General features: G+C 35.4%; 2 protein-coding genes across 11 annotated transcripts in view; one reads left to right on the top strand and one right to left on the bottom strand.

Annotated features, from left to right (window-relative positions):
* Position 1: 1 nt before the first annotated feature.
* On the bottom strand, positions 2-18,360 carry LOC125645677 (tectonic-3-like). 3 transcript variants are annotated; one of them, XM_048871432.2, is made up of 16 exons: positions 17,943-18,235; positions 16,291-16,411; positions 15,715-15,821; positions 13,530-13,666; positions 13,083-13,179; positions 12,105-12,226; positions 11,735-11,849; positions 10,875-10,955; positions 10,454-10,516; positions 9,450-9,610; positions 5,433-5,558; positions 4,891-5,000; positions 4,231-4,362; positions 3,615-3,804; positions 1,785-1,937; positions 2-1,395 (listed from the first exon to the last, which is right to left on the bottom strand). In XM_048871432.2, exons 1-16 carry the CDS (start codon positions 18,211-18,213, stop codon positions 1,144-1,146), a joined length of 2,238 nt encoding a protein of 745 aa, XP_048727389.2. In that variant the 5' UTR covers positions 18,214-18,235; the 3' UTR covers positions 2-1,143. The 3 variants fall into 3 exon arrangements, with proteins under 3 accessions (XP_048727389.2, XP_048727390.2, XP_048727391.2); XM_048871433.2 differs by lacking the exon at positions 10,454-10,516; XM_048871434.2 differs by lacking the exons at positions 10,454-10,516; positions 10,875-10,955 and having other exon boundaries at positions 17,943-18,360.
* A 240-nt stretch (positions 18,361-18,600) lies between these two features.
* The window catches only part of LOC125645678 (uncharacterized), a 14,919-nt gene continuing 13,587 nt past the window's right edge, over positions 18,601-19,932 (top strand). For 2 of the 8 annotated variants that reach the window (XM_048871438.2, XM_048871437.2), the window contains exon 1: positions 18,611-18,699. In XM_048871438.2, coding sequence (XP_048727395.1) covers positions 18,679-18,699 — 21 coding nt within the window. In that variant the 5' untranslated portion in view covers positions 18,611-18,678. Of the gene's footprint in view, positions 18,848-18,998; positions 19,131-19,932 lie in introns of those variants that run through there. The other 6 variants (XM_048871435.2, XM_048871436.2, XM_056141223.1 and 3 more) reach the window with 6 other exon arrangements.

Below are 19,932 nucleotides of genomic sequence, written 5' to 3'. Positions count from 1 at the left end.
ATTTTATATTAAATCATTACTTTAATTTCTCTAATTATAAAAATACATAAATTGCATGTAATTACTCGCTGCATCTGTAAGACTTTCTCATAACTAAAGAAAAATAGGCCACAAACTTGCAGAGTCAGACATATTTGTACACAAGCCACATACATGAATCAGGACGGATAAAGAGTGATATTAATCATTTGCATGTCACATTTACAGTATCAAAACTCCACTTATACCTCAATACTGTAAACAGATACATTTACAGTATTAAAACTCCATTTATGCCTCAATAATGTAAACAGATATATTTATGGTATTAAAACTCCACTTATACATTAATAAGGTAAAACAGATACATTTACAGTATTAAAACTCCACTTATACATCAATAATGTAAACCAGATACATTTACAGTATTAAAACTCCACTTATACCTCAATAATGTAAACAGACACATGAAATAAATATCGGACAACTCTCACTTTTTAGTTGTCAAACACTCGTTCAGTTACAACTTTTATACACATTGCTGCACTACATGATCGTCCTTCCTCTGTACACAACCGTGTACTCGGACAATAAACGTTTTATTAGACTGTCCTAAAATACACACATCCATAGCGTACTATATCATTTAAAAAAAGAATGCCATGATAATTTTTTGAATTAGCCATAGAAATTTTGACATACAAACATAGGAATAAAAAATTCATTCGAGTTTATAAATAAAAAATCACATGTGAAAAATATATAAAATCTGTTAAAAGGATGGACGGCCTACATTGAGAGTAATAATTCACAACCAGTTTCTAAAAGTATTTTCCTAATGTCGTACTTTTCTTATGATATGTCAGTAATATATATTTTGTGTTAAGTTTTGGGAAGCCTCTCTCAAGGATAACAAAAGAATCACTTATTTATTTATCACTGATTTACACAGAATTCAGTGTACTCCCCATTTTACATTCTGAAAGTTAACTACAAGTATTCACACAATATAAGGATTCTACAAAATACAGCAGACCTCAAGTACGGTATACAGATCAAATTCTGGTCACTTAATTTTCTACCTGTAAAGAAATCTTAAAACAAATATGTGTATAACACATCCCCCCCTCCAAATTAAATTAGAAAATCTATAGCTCGTAACCCCTATGAAATGATCTTCTTACATAGCAATAATAAACATATGACAACCTGATAATATCTAAACAGTCTTATTTGTGATGAGCTACTGCTGGTAAAGGGGTAGAAGAAATCATACGGTACTTTGGCCAGAAAGACAGGTGGCTCCCCCACGTATCCTGTAGCAGGCTGGGAAACGTCAATGAAGGTTACTGAGTTGCGAACTTCGTATGACATATCAACTTCGGTATTCCCTTCAGTACAACGAGATCCAGCACACTGCAAAGTAGAAATACCCATATCCTTACACAAAGTAGAAAGCCCATATCCTTACATAAAGTAGAAATACCCATATCCTTACATAAAGTAGAAATACCCATATCCTTACATAAAGTAGAAATACCCATATCCTTACACAAAGTAGAAATACCCATATCCTTACACAAAGTAGAAATACCCATATCCTTACATAAAGTAGAAATACCCATATTCTTACACAAAGTAGAAATACCCATATCCTTACATAAAGTTCTGTGTGTGCAACTTCTTTCCCATCAATGAAAATTTCAGAGCACCTATATTTCTTAATTAATTTTTTTTTTTTTCAATTTCAATGAATTGGACATTTTAAAATATGTGTGTAGATCTTTGGGGAAATTGTTACATACTGTATAGATTACGTCCTGTTTGGTTTCATATTTGAAGTAGACTCCGATGATCTTGGGCTGGGGGTTGGCCAGTGCTCCGGTGTTAGCATACAAGATTTCTGTGGACATCCCCATTGACATGGAACACACGGAATCATCTGGATTAATTGTTTCCTACATAACGATATATGTTTAACAGTAATCGGAATACATACATGTATGAAAGGATGGAGGAAATTTAAAGTTACTAGCTGTTTCATCACTAACAAGAAAAGACCAGTGTTTTCTTACTAGAATTTCTGTAAATCGCATTTTATGCACATCATTATTGACCTATAATTTGGGGAGACTATAGGCATTTGCAAAAATTTGGTTCTCGTGAATAAACTCTTGCACATAGCGGACTTAAGCAATATATAAATAGTGATTTGTGATAGTTAGGCTGTTTCATCAATAAATACTTCCTCAAGAAAATAAGTTCTTTTGAAATACGCTCACTTGAGCAGCAGTTCCTAGCAATAAACAAGCTTGAGCAAAGCTATCATTATACAATCAGCTTGGTTCAGAAAAAACTAAAAATTCATTAATTATCAAGCTTAATCATTAAACTTGACTGCAAATTCATTAATTATCATATGCTCTTGTTGATGGGTATGACCTTTCATATTAACAAATTTCATTCAAGGATGCTTTGTGCCAAGTTTGGTTCCCTATACATTCACATGCAAAAGTTTGATCGCCTATTGTGGCCTCACCCTACCCCCAGGGGTCATGATTTGAACAAATTTGAATATACTCTTTATCAGGAAGCTTTCACTTAAATATCCACTCTTATGACCTGGTAGTTCTTGAGAAGAAGATTTTAAAGATTTTCCCTTTACATTCGCATGTAAATCTTTGATCCCCTATTGTGGCCTCACCCTACCCCCAGGGGTCATGATTTTAACAAATCTCCACTATGTCAGGAAGCTTTCAGGTAAATTTCAGCTTTTCTGGTCCAGTGGTTCTTGAGAAGATTTTTAAATGAACCCACCCTATTTTTGCATTTTTGTGATTATATCCCCTTTGAAGGGGGCATGGCCCTTCATTTGAACAAACTTGAATTCCCTTCACCCAAGGATGCTTTGTTCCACGTTTGATTGAAATTGACCCAGTGGTTCTGGTGAAGATTTTCCTATATATCTGTATGTAAAAATTTGATCCCATATTGTGGCCCCATCCTACCCCTAGGGGCCACAATAGGGGGACCCCTAGGATCTGAACAAATTTTAATCTACTTTATATCAGGAAGCTTTTGGGTAAATCTATACTCATCTGGCCAAATGGTTCTTGAGAAGAAAACTTTTAAAGACTTCCTTTATGTATTCGCATGTATAACTTTGATCCCCTATTGTGGCCCCAACATACCCCCAGGGGTCATGATTTTAACAAACTTGAATCTCCACTATGCTAGGAAGCTTTCATGTAAATCTCAGCTTTTCTGGCCCAATGGTTCTTCATCAGAAGATTTTTAATGACCCACCCTATTTTTGCATTTTCGTGATTATCTCCCCTTTGAAGGAGGCATGGCCCTTCATTTGAACAAACTTGAATCCCCTTTACCCAAGGAAGCTTTGTGTCAAGTTTTGTTGAAATTGGCCCAGTGGTTCTGGAGAAGAAGATGAAAATGTGAAATGTTTACGACGGCCATGACGATCTACCGACAGACAACGAACAAATTTTGATCAGAAAAACTCACTTAAGCCTTCCGCTCAGGTGAGCTAAAAAGTGATCTACTGCATTGTACCACTAGTTTCACAAATGTTACTGGAGCCAAAAAGAAAGTCATTATTATCTTCAACAAGTACTAACTGGTGGATCCCTGAGAATCTGGACCCAGTCTCCTGGTTTTAATGGGTCCGAGTTCCCATAGGTAGCCACTCGTCTCTGTCTGGTCGGGTCATCACGGGTCACTGTGTCCACCACACCCTCCATGGCATCAACCACTGCGTTCTGCATGGCCTGACAATACTGGTCGGCAGACACATTGAACAAATTAAATCTGAAAATAGCACAGCAAACTTGTTCATCAAGTGACGGATACAATTCTGTCTGAAAGTAGTACAGCAAACTCCTTCATCAAATGACCATTTGTAAACAGGTATACAGCCGTGCATGTGACGTCCCCCACACTGTGTGGATGTTGTTAATTCTGTGGATGCCTGTGACACACCCCTAGACTTGGAATTCTCAAAGGAATCTCCAACTAAGTTTGAGTTTTCGTCTATCTGAGCAGTCAAATTTTGAGTAAAATCTCAAACTTAAGTCCAAGTTTCGACTCAAGTTAATCTCGAGAAATCCAGGCCAGGTGTATGGACGTGTACATTATAATAAAGATTTCTATCATAGTAAGAAAGTACACAATACCAAAGGGGAAAATTCCACCAAATGAGAACAAATTAACGGATAAAGAATATTTTGAATCTACCTGATCAGGCAGCCGGATAACATGTTGACCCCAAAGTTGACCTGCTCTCTCTGTGCTGAGTCAGTCAGACAGGTCCCAGTGGCTGAGGCTTTGACAATTGTCAAGTTGTACATATTCTCTATCATAGCATATCTGGAGTTAAAGAAATATGCAAGAGAATATACAGCATCTGTTCACTGCACCTACTGTATGTGTACCTAATCTAGCGTAATCAAAGCTGATGCACTTTGTGGCATATTCAGGGTTTAGTGCTTGTCTTATAGATTATGATGGAGAAATAGTTATTTTTATGATTTAGTGTCAACATAAATTAGTCCTTGATCTTCACCATTAAAATTTGAATCCTGCTAAAATAAGTACACCCACAGTACCGTACACACCATTATGGTACCCGGTCAATACACAATTATGGTAAACTGGTCAATACACAATTATGGTAAACTGGTCAATACACAATTATGGTACCCGGTCAATACACAATTATGGTACCCGGTCAATACAAAATTATGGCAAACAAATCAACATATTGTTTTTGTTTTCAGACTCAAACGCACAATCGCTAAGTCGTGTAGCAAGTGATTTATTTCTGCACGTCAACAGGACACACATACACTATACACATATTCTTGTACGACGTTGTTTATACTCCTGTAGACTTACTTATTTTCTCCCGTGGTATTGAGGACTAGCACCCCAGCTCGGACGGGTTTCCCAGTGATGTAGCCAGGATTGCCACTCCGGTCGGTAATTGTCTTGTTTAATTCATTAACCTAGCAAATGAAAATATCATTTCAATAAAAAGGAATGTGAATACTCTGGAAAATGAGTGATTTCCTTTTTAAATTCTATTTTTTATATATTCATATCAAACACAAGTCACGCTGTGGAGTCGTACTTGCAAAAACCAATTTTTGTGAACTGGCAAGGTTTTACTGCTTTGTCAGAATGTGATTTTCAGGATTTGTGTTCTATACATTAAAACAAATTGTGTACATTTTGCATTTCATTGAAGTTTTAAAATTTGTGGGGTAGGTCTACTAAAAATCCACAAACATTGCATCCAGTGAAATTCCTCAGAATTTTGCATTTCGAACAGATGCATGTTTTCTGTAATGGACAACACTTAGTAGCCACATAGTTGGTGGATCACTAGAGTCTATAGAACTTCACAATTAATTTAGGTGTCACTTGTCATTTCTTACCGAGGAGAAACTTGAGCCGTATGTCTGAGAAATTGGTAAGTCAGTTGTCTGAATAGATCCCATTGTCAGGCGAACTTCAGCACTCGAAATTCCACTGGAGCCATCATGGGTAATGTGATATTCAACCTGAAATAGTACATTTTTTATGAGTACATTTTTTTATGTGATACCTCATAACAATACATTATCTGGTTTTCACATGTATATCAATATATTTTTGGATTGGTGCATTTTTTACGTAATACCTCAAAACAATACATTATCTGGTTTTCACATGTATATCAATATATTTCCTATGGTTCTGCTTTTGATATTGTTACAAATTGTAATGCTAGCCTTTCCTCCAGATGTTTTGCCTTTGATATTGTTACAAATTGTAATGCTAGCCTTTCCTCCTGTCAGAATGTGATGCAGTTGTGAACAATGCATGTATGAATCTGGATTAATATAGTGCCTCTTGTCTTAAAGGCTAGGAATTTCAACGAAGGACCTCCCCACTTTAGCTGTAGCTTGTGGTTCCTTTCTACCATCCCTCTTTTAAAAAAGAAATATGACTTATCTATTATACTTGTGGATGAATATTAAACACTGATGTTCAGTCCTTTTCCCCTGGGAAATTGGAAGATAAGGGTAGAAAACTACGTTTTAAATGGTTACCCTCAGCCTGAAAACTAAAGAATTATTACCTGAATTGATACAGCTTTCCTTTATTCACAATATTTAAATCCCACAACAATGTGCTATTTATACAACTTGAACAATCTAATTAAAATTAGATCCTAATGATCCGCTCATCTACTATCGCTATACATAGGTCTAATTTTAATTAGATTGACAACTTGAACTTGTTAAATTCCCCTGACGCGCGTGGGGCTATTTATAGACGCCTATCATAGGTGTACTCTCTAGATATATTTCCTTTTTAAATGTTTTCTTTTATATGCTGTTTTCAAGGGAAGATTAATAACTTTGATACATGAACTTCGGATCATACAGCTTTAAGCGGATAAAATAGACCTAATGCCCGACACAGGTAGAAAAAGAGAGAGAGAGAATGCTGAAATGTGTATTCTTTGTCGATTAAAATCCAAATAACACAGGGACGTAGGAAGAGGAGGAAGGGGCTGCCCCGTCTCCCTTATTTGGTATGTATACATGTAGTTGACAATACCATGTGGCCTGACAAGTATTTCGAGCATTAGCATGACACAGATTATCACATGGCTGATTTGATATTCTGCAGGTCAAGATGAGGTCAAGACAGGTAAATGAGGTAGACAGAAATTATAGTTTTTGCAGATTTTTATGAATTTCATCACCGACACAAGATTGTCCTATCTTACCTTTTGGACATAATTTTCTTTATTACAAAAGAATTATAATAGAAAGGAGAAATCTGGACAAATTTCTGATCAATATAAACAAAGCTTTAAAACTGGTCATTCAATGAATATCAATAGAGATTTAACAAAAACAGACAACCCTGACTTCAAACGACAGTGTAGCTCTTAATGTTAACAAACTTCTCAGTAAAATAAAATCCTAAACCTGTAAGTTAAGGTATTAATGAACATCTTGGGGCACTGTAAATAGCAAAATTCAAACTTTGATGTTTTACTAAATCATCGGGGGCCATATGCCACAGCTAAAGTGGGCAGGTCCTTTAAAATAAAAATGGAATGTAAATATAAACAAGAGGCCCATGGGCCACATCGCTCACCTGAGTCACCTTGGCCCATATCTGAAGACTTTCCATATATATTTGCATGTAAAACCTTGGTCCCTATTATGGCCCAAACTACCCTTTGCAAACTTGAATCTACACTATGTCAGAAAGCTTTCATGTAAATGTCAACTTCTTTGGCCCAATGGTTCTTTTAAAGCTTTTTTCTATATTTGTATGTAAAACTTTGACCCCCCCCCCCCCCCCCCCCACTTGTGGCCCCATCCTATCCTCCGGGGACCATGATTTGAACAAACTTGAATCTGCACTATGTCAGAAAGTTTTCTTGTAAATATCAGCTTTTCTGACTCAGTGGTTATTGAGAAAAAGATTTTAACTATATATTTGTATGTAAAACTTTGATCCCCCTTGTGGCCCCATCCTACCCCCCGGAGCCCATGATTTGAAGAAACTTGAATCTGCACTATGTCAGAAAGTTTTCATGTAAAAATCAGCTTTTCTGGCTCAGTGGTTCTTGAGAAGAAGATTTTTCCTATATATTTGTATGTAAAACTTTGATCCCCTATTGTGGCCCCATCCAACCCCCGGAGCCCATGATTTGAACAAACTTGAATCTGCATTATGTCAGGAAGCTTTCATGTAAATCTCAGCTTTTCTGGCTTAGTGGTTCTTGAGAAGAAGATTTTTAAAGTTTTTCCCTATATATTTGTGTGTAAAACTTTGATCCCCCCCCTTGGGGCCCCATCTTATCCCCGGGGGCCATGATTTGAACAAACTTGAATCTGCACTATGTCAGAAAGTTTTCATGTAAAAATCAGCTTTTCTGTCTTATTGGTTCTTGAGAAGAAGATTTTTAAAGTTTTTCCCTATATATTTGTGTGTAAAACTTTGATCCCCCCTTGGGGCCCCATCTTATCCCCGGGGGCCATGATCTGAACAAACTTGAATCTGCACTATGTCAGGAAGTTTTCATGTAAAAATCAGCTTTTCTGGCTTAGTAGTTCTTGAGAAGATTTTTAAAGATTTTTCCTATATATTTGTATGTAAAACTTTGATCCCCTATTGTGGCCCCATCCAACCCCCGGGGCCCATGATTTGAACAAACTTGAATCTGCATTATGTCAGGAAGTTTTCATGTAAATCTCAGCTTTTCTGGCTTAGTGGTTCTTGAGAAGAAGATTTTTAAAGTTTTTCCCTATATATTTGTGTGTAAAACTTTGATCCCCCCTTGGGGCCCCATCCTATCCCCGGGGGCCATGATTTGAAAAAACTTGAATCTGCACTATGTCAGGAAGTTTTCATGTAAAAATCAGCTTTTCTGACTCAGTGGTTCTTGAGAAGAAGATTTTTAAAGATTTTTCCTATATATTTGTATGTAAAACTTTGATCCCCTATTGTGGCCCCATCCAACCCCCGGGGCCCATGATTTGAACAAACTTGAATCTGCACTATGTCAGGAAGTTTTCATGTAAAAATCAGCTTTTCTGACTCAGTGGTTCTTGAGAAGAAGATTTTTAAAGATTTTTCCTATATATTTGTATGTAAAACTTTGATCCCCCCTTGTGGCCCCATCCTACCACCGGGGGGGCCATGATTTGAACAAACTTGAATCTGCAATATGTCAGGAAGCTTTCAGGTAAATTTCAGCTCTTCTGGCCCAGTGGTTCTTGAGAAGAAGATTTTTAAATGACCCCACCCTATTTTTGCATTTTTGTGATTATCTCCCCTTTGAAAGGGACATGGCCCTTTATTTGAACAAACTTGAAAGCCCTTCACCCAAGGATGCTTTTGGCCAAGTTAGGTTGAAATTGGCCCAGTGGTTCTGGAGAAGAAGTCGAAAATGTGAAAAGTTTACAGACAGACGAACAAACAGACAGACGGACAGACGCCGGACAAAATGTGATCAGAATAGCTCAATTGAACCTTCGGTTCAGGTGAGCTAAAAATAAATTTCAATTTTGAAAATACATGAGGGTATGAACTGTGATGCTTCATGCTGGCGTACTTTTTGAGAAGCATTCGTTCACTTCATGAAGTATGCCGGAATGAAGCATTGCATTTCATCCCCTGATGTAATGAAACTCATTTCTTACTATACTCATCAGTAAGTACTTTCACTTAATCACACACCCAACCTAATCGTATCATTGCTGTGTTGGGTGGTGTTTTTCAATTTCATTTTGTTCTTGGACATAACCATTCGCAAGAAGGAATTCAAAGGAAAGATAAATAGAAACAGATAACCCTGAATGGATGGACAGACTGACATCGCTGTACCATAGTATGTTCCATCTAAAGAAGGGTGTATAAAATGAAATTCAACTTCTACTCACCCCCAGCACAACATCATTACAATGTGTTGTGTTAAATGTTGGATCAGGAGGGGAGGTAACTGCAAATGAACAGTCCACCACAAGTCCGTCGATACCCAAACACACTACCCTATCCAGCTTAATTTCTGTAGTGTAGGAATTATTGTACAGGGATCTCTGGACTGGAAAACAAAGCAACATACAGTATGTTTTGTGTTTGAGATTAAATAAATTCTGATGTTATATGTAGCTAGGTCAATGAATAAGGCATATTACAGACTCAACAGACAGCATGCTCATGCAAAAATCATCTTAGTTTTAAGTGAATTTTATCACATTTTGAAAATTTCATGCATTTATATACAATGTAGACATGCAATTATATAATGGTTTGAGTAAAAATTTCATATGTATACAGTCAATATTCCATGCAGAAGGAAAGTGTTATAGGTGTCTACAGGAAAAACCATATATAGAGGGAGGAAACAAACCAGTCCTAATAGGATACAGTACACCCTCTATTAAAACCATTATTATTTCAAAGTACTGGGTAATTACTGTTTCGATATGACCTTGACATTCTAAAATAAATTTAAATACCATGTCCTTGACATATAAAGCCTAAAACAATGACTATGATAGAATCTTTTTACAAGCAGTTCAATTCTTAAATGTAAGAGGTAATTTATCTAATCAAAAGAAAATCTACAGAATACACAAAATACTCAATCAACACACAAAAGATCCATGTATTTTAAAGAGGGGAAAATCGAGGATAATGCAAGGAGCAAGAAAACTTCCCAGCCCACATCAGCACTGAAATCACAACACAGGAAAAGATAATACTCTTTCAGAAGTGCAAAATAATGTTTGTGCATCAAAATTGTAGCATCAAAATTAATTCCTGCATGGCTTTACATAACGTGAAGTGCAGTGATGAGATCGCAGTGTACATCAAGCTAAAGAAAGCTCCGATTAATAAATCTTAAGTTTATGAATTATGAATTTCGAAGATCAATGTTGACCTCTCTCATCTGTCACCATGGTAACATTGTCCAACATTACAGTTACGTTATCAACAGCCGAACCTGTTTCAAATTACATGTATGTCATGAAACAAAACAAAATAATATGTTATAAGTGATAACGATTTCATTTATTTCAAATTAGAGAAGGTGGTACGTGAAATTCCTTTGCAGTACAGACATGTACTTTATACGGTAAAACTTAAATAACTTTAATATCTTCTGAATTCACTATATCAGGGGGAAAATGCCATTCACTCATAACTGATGGGAAAAACATTGGTGTGATTATCATTGTTTTATTGAGGATTACAATTTGTGCAAATTTGAATTTCATGTGTTCGAGAATTGACAGAACATTTAAAATGGTTAATGATTTTGAAATCCACTTTGGGTTGACCACTGGGGTTGCGGGAAGTACCTGTTGTCAGTACAACTGTTGTTGCCTCAGCGGTAGTGGTCGTCGTCGTTGATGTTGTTGTTTCTACTGTCACGTTAGTGTCTGCAAATCATGTCAGTGACAGAGAGAGATGAAAGAGTAACCAAAGAAAAAACGTACATAAAAATGGAATCAACTGAAAATAATGCACTCATTACAACATTAAAGTAAATAACATAGAAGTGGAATTTTTAGTGACACACAAATTTAGCGATTTTTCAATACAAATCTGTATATACATATTTAGCGAGAGTTAATTTTAGCAACTTTATAATTCCAGGAAAGATAAGTATTACCTCTGATAGGGAATAAATTGTTAGCGATTTTTAATTTAAGTGATCTAAACACCCTCGCTAATAATGCCAAAATTAAATCCTTGCTAAAAATTCTGCTTCTATGCTATAGTGTATAAATGTAAACATTATAAAGGCATGCTGTTATTCTATATTTTCCTGTATACTCATTTTTTTTCAAAATACTAGTACATGTAATATTCCTTTATATGGTAAGCAATTACTGGTCAAGCAGCTATTAATTCCATGAGCTTGTTAAAATCATATTCATATATAGCTATTAAGACAATTGAAATAATTCAAAAATTCACTAAGAGTTGCTCAGACAATGAGGTTTCCCAAATTGATATGCATTTTTTTGATTATTGAAAGTTATGTTGAAATTACACCAAGAAAAATTTTATGCTGTACACGTACACCATTCAGTTTTAGCTTTCTAACAACTGTATCTTTCTAAAATATTTAACCTATAAATAAACAATGAATATTGACAAATATCAATTTCAATACATCATTATGAAAACTTTTAGAGTCGGAATGAATTGATACCATTGGAGGTTGTCACGGCAACTGTTGGGACAGTGGTCGGCGGTGGTGCTGCAGTTGTGGGGGCAGGAGTCGTTATCTCTGTTCCGTTAATTATCCAGGTAAAGAGGTATGGTGTCTGTTAATTGAATCAAACTGCATTATATAATTCAATTATAATTTTTGAAACATTGATCAAATACCACACACTAATATGAAATGGCACTTTAGGTATACCTGGACTTGAATATGAAAACATGAACAAATCATTTTCCAGGTTACAAATATGAAAAAATTTAGAGAGAGGTTGATAAATGCTGGTAGCTTTATCAACTATCTCAACTCCTTCCAAAAATAAAAGCATTCCAGAGCATTGACATGATTTGGTTGATACCGTGACAACTCTGACATTAGTGAGGTAACTGGAAGCCCTCAGGTAGGATGTGGTTTGACAGGTAGCAGTGTCCAGGGTCCTCAGCTGGCGGGTGCATTTAAAACTTTGGTCGACCAGGTAGGCTGCAAAACGTTTATCAACAAATTTCAGATATTGGTTGAGAGAGATGTACATGTATGTGTTTATCTCAAGGGAGCAGAGGAATGGTTGTTGAGAAAGACGTAGCACGAGCCTTAACAGTCATCTGAGCATCATAGCCCGTACAGGGAGTCTCATATTTGCATATAAGCCTCAAAATGGAATCTTTTGTGCACATGTTTATGATATTTTAATATACATACAACTCCTATTCAATTACAGAAAAAGGAAAAATGGAAGTTTCAATCATATAAATCATTTTAACATTTTCCTAAATTTTCTTATAAATTTTAATCATGTGGCCATATTGGCCCTGCCCAAGGGTCTGAACCCCTGACCCAGGAGCCATGAATTTCACAATTCAGGTAGAAAGCATCATGAACATCATAATTATGCGTTTAGTTTTTGTCAAATATGTATGGGAGTAGAGAAGATTTTCAAAAATTTAATACATTTTCACTATATGGTCATATTGGTCCTGCCCCAGGGCTTGAACCTTTGAACCAGGAGCCAGATATTTTACAATCTAGGTAGAGTGTTTCATGAACATCATAATCATGCATTTGGTTTTTCTCAAATATATATGGGAGAAGATTTTCTAGGCATTAATGCATTTTCACTATAGGGTCATACTGGCCCCACCCCAGGGCTTGAACCTTCAACCTAGGAGCCATGAATTTCACAATTTAGTTAGAGAGCTTCATCAAATGACATTTGCTTTGGTTGAAAACCCTTATAAATGTACAGTTTATATCATTAACTTCGACAAATGTTAAAATTGTTCAAGAATTCATGTAACAAAAATCTTGTCATTCACTGAAGCACAAAACCTCCACTTACACACAGGGTTATTACTGGAGCAGTAGGGCTCCCCCCGGGGTATGTTTAGGTAACCAGTGGCTGAATTCTCATAAACAACAAAGATGGGGTCTCCAACCTGAAAGAGAACGTCAATAAAAATCTGCAGGATATGTACGTGTAAAAACTGATTATTGATCTACGACAACAGAGAAATTTGATAATTTATCACTATTACTCATCATATATTTATTTCAAATAAAATAAAATAATATGTGTAATTTCAAACCATGAGTATGAATTTGAGTACAAGACTATAAATGTAGAAAGCAAATTCAAAAACAAATTTGAAATGGACAAAAACCTATATTAATGATCTGCTATCTTAATTTGTTCTGCTGCTATGGATTTCAGTGGTAGATTATGACTTTCTTAATTAGAAATTAACTCTGATAGCTATTGAGTTTCTAAAGAAAGGTTCCATCTAACCTTGTAAAACTGTGAGTACGTTGTATCTGCTGATGTGGTAGGCAAATAGGTGTATGAAGCATATCTGTCTCTGTAGACATTGAACGTGTTCAGAGAGCTGATCATGTCGGGTGTGGTGTAGTAATTCCTCTGCTGATCTGCAAAACATCACCTCCTAATGTCAGTATTCACTCCTCGATACAGCCTACAGCTATAACATTGCCTCCTAATGTCAGTATTCACTACTCGGTACAGCCTACAGCTAAAACATTGCCTCCTAATGTCAGTATTCACTACCCGGTACAGCCTACAGCTAAAACATTGCCTCCTAATGTCAGTATTCACTACTCGGTACAGCCTACAGCTATAACATTGCCTCCTAATGTCAGTATTCACTACCCGGTACAGCCTACAGCTATAACATTGCCTCCTAATGAGAGTATTCACTACCCGGTACAGCCTACAGCTAAAACATTGCCTCCTAATGTCAGTATTCACTACTCGGTACAGCCTACAGCTAAAACATTGCCTCCTAATGTCAGTATTCACTACCCGGTACAGCCTACAGCTTTAAATTTGCTCCTGGTGTGATTTTCACGGTTCCCTGTCTAAGGCTGTTTTTACATAGTTTTCAATTCATGGTTTTTAAGGAAACGGATTAATATAAGTTGCTACAACTTGTTTCCGCATCCTGTGTGCATATTATTTATTGTATATATATATGCTGACATATTCAAATGAAATAAAGTTTAAACTAATTCATGGTTTTTAAGGTTATATGAAGTTATTTACTTCAGTTTTAGTTTTAGTTTTGACCCTGGTGAAAACAGCAAAAATTAAGTGCAGCGAAAATAAGACTGTAAACAGTATTTTTCAGCATATCATTTAACACAAAACAATGTACTTCTTACATAGCTTTCTATCATAATTAGAACAAATGAAGGGCAGATTTTTTGCTATTTCTCTTTGCTAACTGTATTTAAATACATATCCAGAGAGAAAAGTGAAAGAAACTCTTTCCATGTCTTTATGATACTGAGTGTATGTCTTTATGATACTGAGTGTATGTCTTTATGATACTGAGTGTTATAAGGAATTCCGGAAAATAAATTCATGTGAAAATACACAATTTTTACTGATCACATGGTTGCTATGCGTCGCTACCTTAGATAAATTTACTTACTCACTACATTTATAATGCAGAACAAAATCAAATTGAAACCAACTGAAATGACACCTAATGAAATGAAAATGAATTGAAACAAAATGTAAGTAACACACAATATGTTAACCTAAAAAAAAAAAAAAGGACACAATCTTTTTATACAAAGCTGTTAATTGGGGTTGAAACAGGGGTCTAGTCCCGTGAGCAACAATGCTTAAACCCAATGGAGAGACAAGAGATAAAGCATACAAAGGCCATTTTCTCTGCAACAAAACTAAAATTTTCTATGTCCTGCATTCCCCTTCCCCCAAAATTAGATTTTCATATAAAACCTAGGGCTCTCAGTACATTGTACTATCAGAACTTATGTTGATTTTAAGTCTCCAGTTCTGGTTCTGAAAGATCCCAGAAACAGCTTCTTTATGGGGAAATAATCCATTCATCTTGTATATTTTTCCCAAGGCTTAGATTACTTATCATAACCCTGTGGGTCTTTAATTTCTAGTAGGTTTAGCTTACATTTATAGGCAGTCAAAATTAATTTTTTTAAATTTGCACTTGAATTATAACAAATACAATCTCATCCCATTTTATGATCATTGAATAACGCAAATGATATCGTGGATCTTTTCATGTAAAAAATGCTTACCATACCCTTAGCCAAATCAAAAAACATGCAACTCTATGCTTCAAGATATAAAAGCTGAAAAGAATTGAATGTTTATTGATGAAGTCAATCCATCAAATTCTAACTCCAAAGTTAGAGAGAGAGAATTATATAAAGCTTATAAATATAAAAAAAAAAAAAAATTATTGAGATGTTACGCCATTTTCTTCAAAGTGAAAACAAGTAGCCTGATTTCACTCCCAAGATTTAAGCTTTCTTCTACAGTGTTCCAATCTGTTTCATTTTCTTTCAATTTATTTCATTTCAGTAAATTTTATATCTATTGGCTTCATTTCAATTGATTTTGTTTAGCATCTTACAGGTACAAAATGTATCTGTTATGATTTGGATAGAAGAGAAAAATGGACACCCACTGTTGTCAGTGTATATACAGAAGAGTCCATCTTGTGACGTCTGTGATGTATAAACAGAATTCTCAGTCAGTATTACCTCCTCCTGGACACAGTATTGGGAATCCACACTGTAAAATATACCAATAAAATTCTTAATTATTCACACTGTAAAATATACCAATAAAATTCTCAATTATCCACACTGTGAAATATACCAATAAACTTCTTAATTATCCACACTGTAAAATATACCAATAAAATTCTTAATTATTCACACTGTAAAATATACTAATAAAATTCTTAATTATCCACACTGTAAAATATACCAATAAAATTCTTAATTATCCACACCGTAAAATATATCAATAAAATTCTTAATTATTCACGCTGTAATATATACCAATAAAATTCTTAATTATCCACACTGTAATATATACCAATAAAATTCTTAATTATCCACACTGTAATATATACCAATAAAATTCTTAATTATCCACACTGTAATATATCCATGAAATTCTTTAACTGTTGTAGTAGGTCTACTAATAATCAAACAAAAGAGACATTTTTATAATTACAGTTGCCCGTAGTGCTTACCTGACAGGTGCTTCCTTACACGAGTCAAAAGAGGCTTTATCTGTCGTATCACACTCGGTGTCACAACAGCAGTTAATATCGCACGCATTTCCTGTGATGTCGCACCAACACCGTCCTACATCTAATGAAATACAGAACCTGTTGTAATTTAAGCTTTCAAGCTGACATTTGTTACAATCTTTGAATAAATTTCCTATTCATGTAGTAGTGTAGATATTCTTTAAATATTTCATCAATTCTTTTGTATAAACATAATGGTCTCTTATGGCCTCTATGGGAATATCAATCTATTTTTCGTTAATTCCATACATTTTTATTTACTGCCCGCGGTTTAATTTTTTCACAGGTGCTTGAGGACAGGAAACAGCACCTACCCCCCACCCCCACACAAATAAAATGTTAATCCTTGGGCCTCTTGTTACTTTAAAAAATTAAACTTAAACAAACATTTCATTATAAAAAAAAAAAACAATCCCAACAAGTATAAACAGATAGTAGGGATTGTTTTTGGTTTTTTGAATGAAATGTTTGCATGTGGACCATGAGGGCTCGGTTTGTAATATAATCATCATGGTATTGTGATATACATAGTTACTTTCTATCAAACAAATCAAGTAGGTAAAGAGATGAAATGACCAAGAAAGATGAGTTTATATCATCAATTTCAACATTGTAGACCAACTCATGAAACGCAAACAAAGTGTTTGAGGTAAGTACAGGTTTCTGAAATTCGGTAATGAATTTGATTGATCAAGATATATCTACGACACTCTATGCAATATGATGTTTGCAGAAATATTGTGTATTTCATGAAAAAAATCGATCTCACACTCGGTGATACTGTGTTTGCTCCGTTTCGGAGCTGAGCCCTTGTGATCACAGTGACGACTCCTCAAAGTGAAAAAAAAAAGTTGATGGGGGAATGTGACACGGGTTCAATTGTCAATGTCGGTCGAACACCTGTCAGTTAATCCGAGATTCCTCTGACTCTTACCCCCGCTTTTATATTTGACATGTGCGGGGGAGAGTCAGAGCGGACTCCATATTGAAAAGTGGGAATTCAGCGACACCAGCTGGTGTCGCTGCTTTACCTACCTCTTACAACTTTATTTCGCGGATCTATCTTCCAAGACGTGAGAATTCAGTTATCGGAAGATTATTCTACAAATACATCATGATTAATACGATGCTATCGCCGTTTAAACGATGGAATTTTGTGTTTACATGTGCTGACGTCATGCGCAAAGAAATCAAATGGCGAGGCGGCGACCTAATTCAAGTGATGCTCCATTTGTCGGTGTTAGGGCCGTTTAAACGGCGATAGAATCGTATTAATCATGATCTATTTGTAGATTTATCTTCCGTTAACTGAATTCTCACGTCTTGGAAGATAGATCCGCGAAATAAAGTTGTAAGAGGTAGGTAAAGCAGCGACACCAGCTGGTGTCGCTGAATTCCCACTTTTCAATATGGAGTCCGCTCTGACTCTCCCCCGCAGAAGTCATAAAATAAAAGCGGGGTTAAGAGTCAGAGGAATCTCGGATTACTCAGTGTGACGACTCAGTGTGACGGGTGTGCAAATCGGGTCTGTTACATTCTATCGCTTCCTGATACATAACCAACACACTTGCCCTATCATGTTTTATACTAACCAACGTTTGCAGCTACTATGGACGGATCAAACGTCTGTATTGGCGGTGTAGTTGTGGGCGGTATTGTAGAGGCGGTTGTTTGGACTTGTGTAGTTGCTGCTTCGGTTGTTGTCTCTGAAACTGTTGTTCCAGCTGCTGTCGATGTTGTATCATTTGCTGTTGTATTAATACCGACTGTAGTTGATGCTTTTATTGATGTAAGATACGTTGACGAAATTAAAATACACAAAATTCGTGTTCCTACAAGAAACATGTTCCCTTTTGCCGCCATGATGTAAACAATACAAATGTATTGTGGGTATTGAAAATTTTCGTATTAATGAAATAAAGATTAATGATTAAAAATAAATTAAGTATAATATAGTTAAATTATATTTTTACAAAGTCGTGCATATCTTTGTTAACCCTTTTTCACATTAAGGAATAAAACGTAGTATTCGGATAAATTTGGAAAATACCAAAAGAGGAGGGGGTACAACAATGGATCTACCTTTATTATTATCATTATGAGTGGATTTCCATTCATATATTCATTTCTAAAATTCACATAAGCCAAGTTTCAATTGTGTCAATACCACAAACATTTAAGTACAGTATTATGTGTATATTCTAAGTAAAATATATTGAAAACAATTTCCGTTTTCTTTCGTATTACTGATTTTTGTTCACCGCGGCAATCAAAATCAAACACCGGTAGCCGACGACAGGTGATGGATGCACTTTCGATGCCCGTTCGATGAACCATAAAACACAACAGGTATCACCGATGACGTAATATATACATCGTTTTCAAATCTTTGAATTAAAGCGGGTGTCATTCGGCAAAAAGACCAATTAAGGATCTTGTGTTTTGTCGGTACGCGGTAGCTTGCCAAAGATTAAAGCAAATTTAAATCGAGCTCGAGGTAAGTTCATATAACGCACAGGGGCTCGTCACGAAATTTTTGTCTTAATAAAATTTGACATCGTCTATTCTATATAGAATAGAGAGGGTCAATTCGTGACGAGCCCCTGTGTATAACGTTCAGTTTTCGCCGAAATTCAAATATGGAAGTGACTGACGTAAACTAAATTTGAATGACATTAGATAAACTAGATTTTACATGCATGATGCTGTTGGGTTATAATGCTAGATCCAGTATTAAAGTATTGGGAAGACTCCCCAGGCCCCCGATACTACAGTATGCAGTATGTACAGTACTTGGCTGTATCATAATGTTATCATTTTAATGCATCCCGTAGATCTGTCTTTTGACACATTTAAAGCCTTCCATTTACTCATCTGAAAACAATTTACTGAAGTTTCATACAACCTATAGACCTAGTAGATGATATTTTTAAAGATTTTTTGTTTGTTTTCACACTGCTGCAGTGCTGGTGAAATAACACATCCGGCCTAGTGTGAAAATTGTCTGTTCACAATGCAACATTCTTAAAATGGTATTTTCAAAAAGCTATAATATTCAGTGTTTTTATTAGATACATGTAATGTTTTAGATTACGTTCCGTTACATGTGATGATTTAGTCAATAGATTACGTTCCGTTACATGTGATTTTAGATTAAGTTCCGTTACATTGATGTTTTGAAAATATTTTCCATTTCTTCATCACAACATCAAAACATGTAATAGAATTTGTTTTATGTCAGATGGCAATGAATGTAGTGATTAATATGGCACGCCAAATTCACAAAAATGAGCTACACATAGTTTCACAGTTGATAAACTAGGTTTATCGACTGTAAATTATAGTTTACGGACCGTAAACTATAGTTAACGACGTTAATCTATATTTCACATCTGTAAACCATAGTTAACAGATAATCTATGTTTCACAAGCGTAAACTATAATTAACAATGAAAACAATCATTAGCGATTGCAAAACATAGTTTATGTGATAAATATAGTATCACAATTTGTGAAACTAGGATTAACAATTGTGAACTATAGTTAACGAATGTAAATTATAGTTTACAAATGTGAATCTGT

This window comes from Ostrea edulis, chromosome 6 (genome assembly GCF_947568905.1).
Source record: "Ostrea edulis chromosome 6, xbOstEdul1.1, whole genome shotgun sequence".
Classification (NCBI taxonomy): domain Eukaryota; kingdom Metazoa; phylum Mollusca; class Bivalvia; order Ostreida; family Ostreidae; genus Ostrea; species Ostrea edulis.
This window is presented reverse-complemented; position numbering and strand designations above follow the sequence as displayed.

Coding starts and splice junctions, on each gene's coding strand:
- LOC125645677 (XM_048871432.2), bottom strand. CDS start 18,213: ATGGCGGCAAAAGGGAACATGTTTCTTGTAGGAACACGAATTTTGTGT. Junction 16,412..17,942: donor CATAGTAGCTGCAAACGTTG/GTTAGTATAAAA, acceptor GTATTTCATTAG/ATGTAGGACGGTGTTGGTGC. Junction 3,805..4,230: donor TTATCCGGCTGCCTGATCAG/GTAGATTCAAAA, acceptor TGCTATTTTCAG/ATTTAATTTGTTCAATGTGT.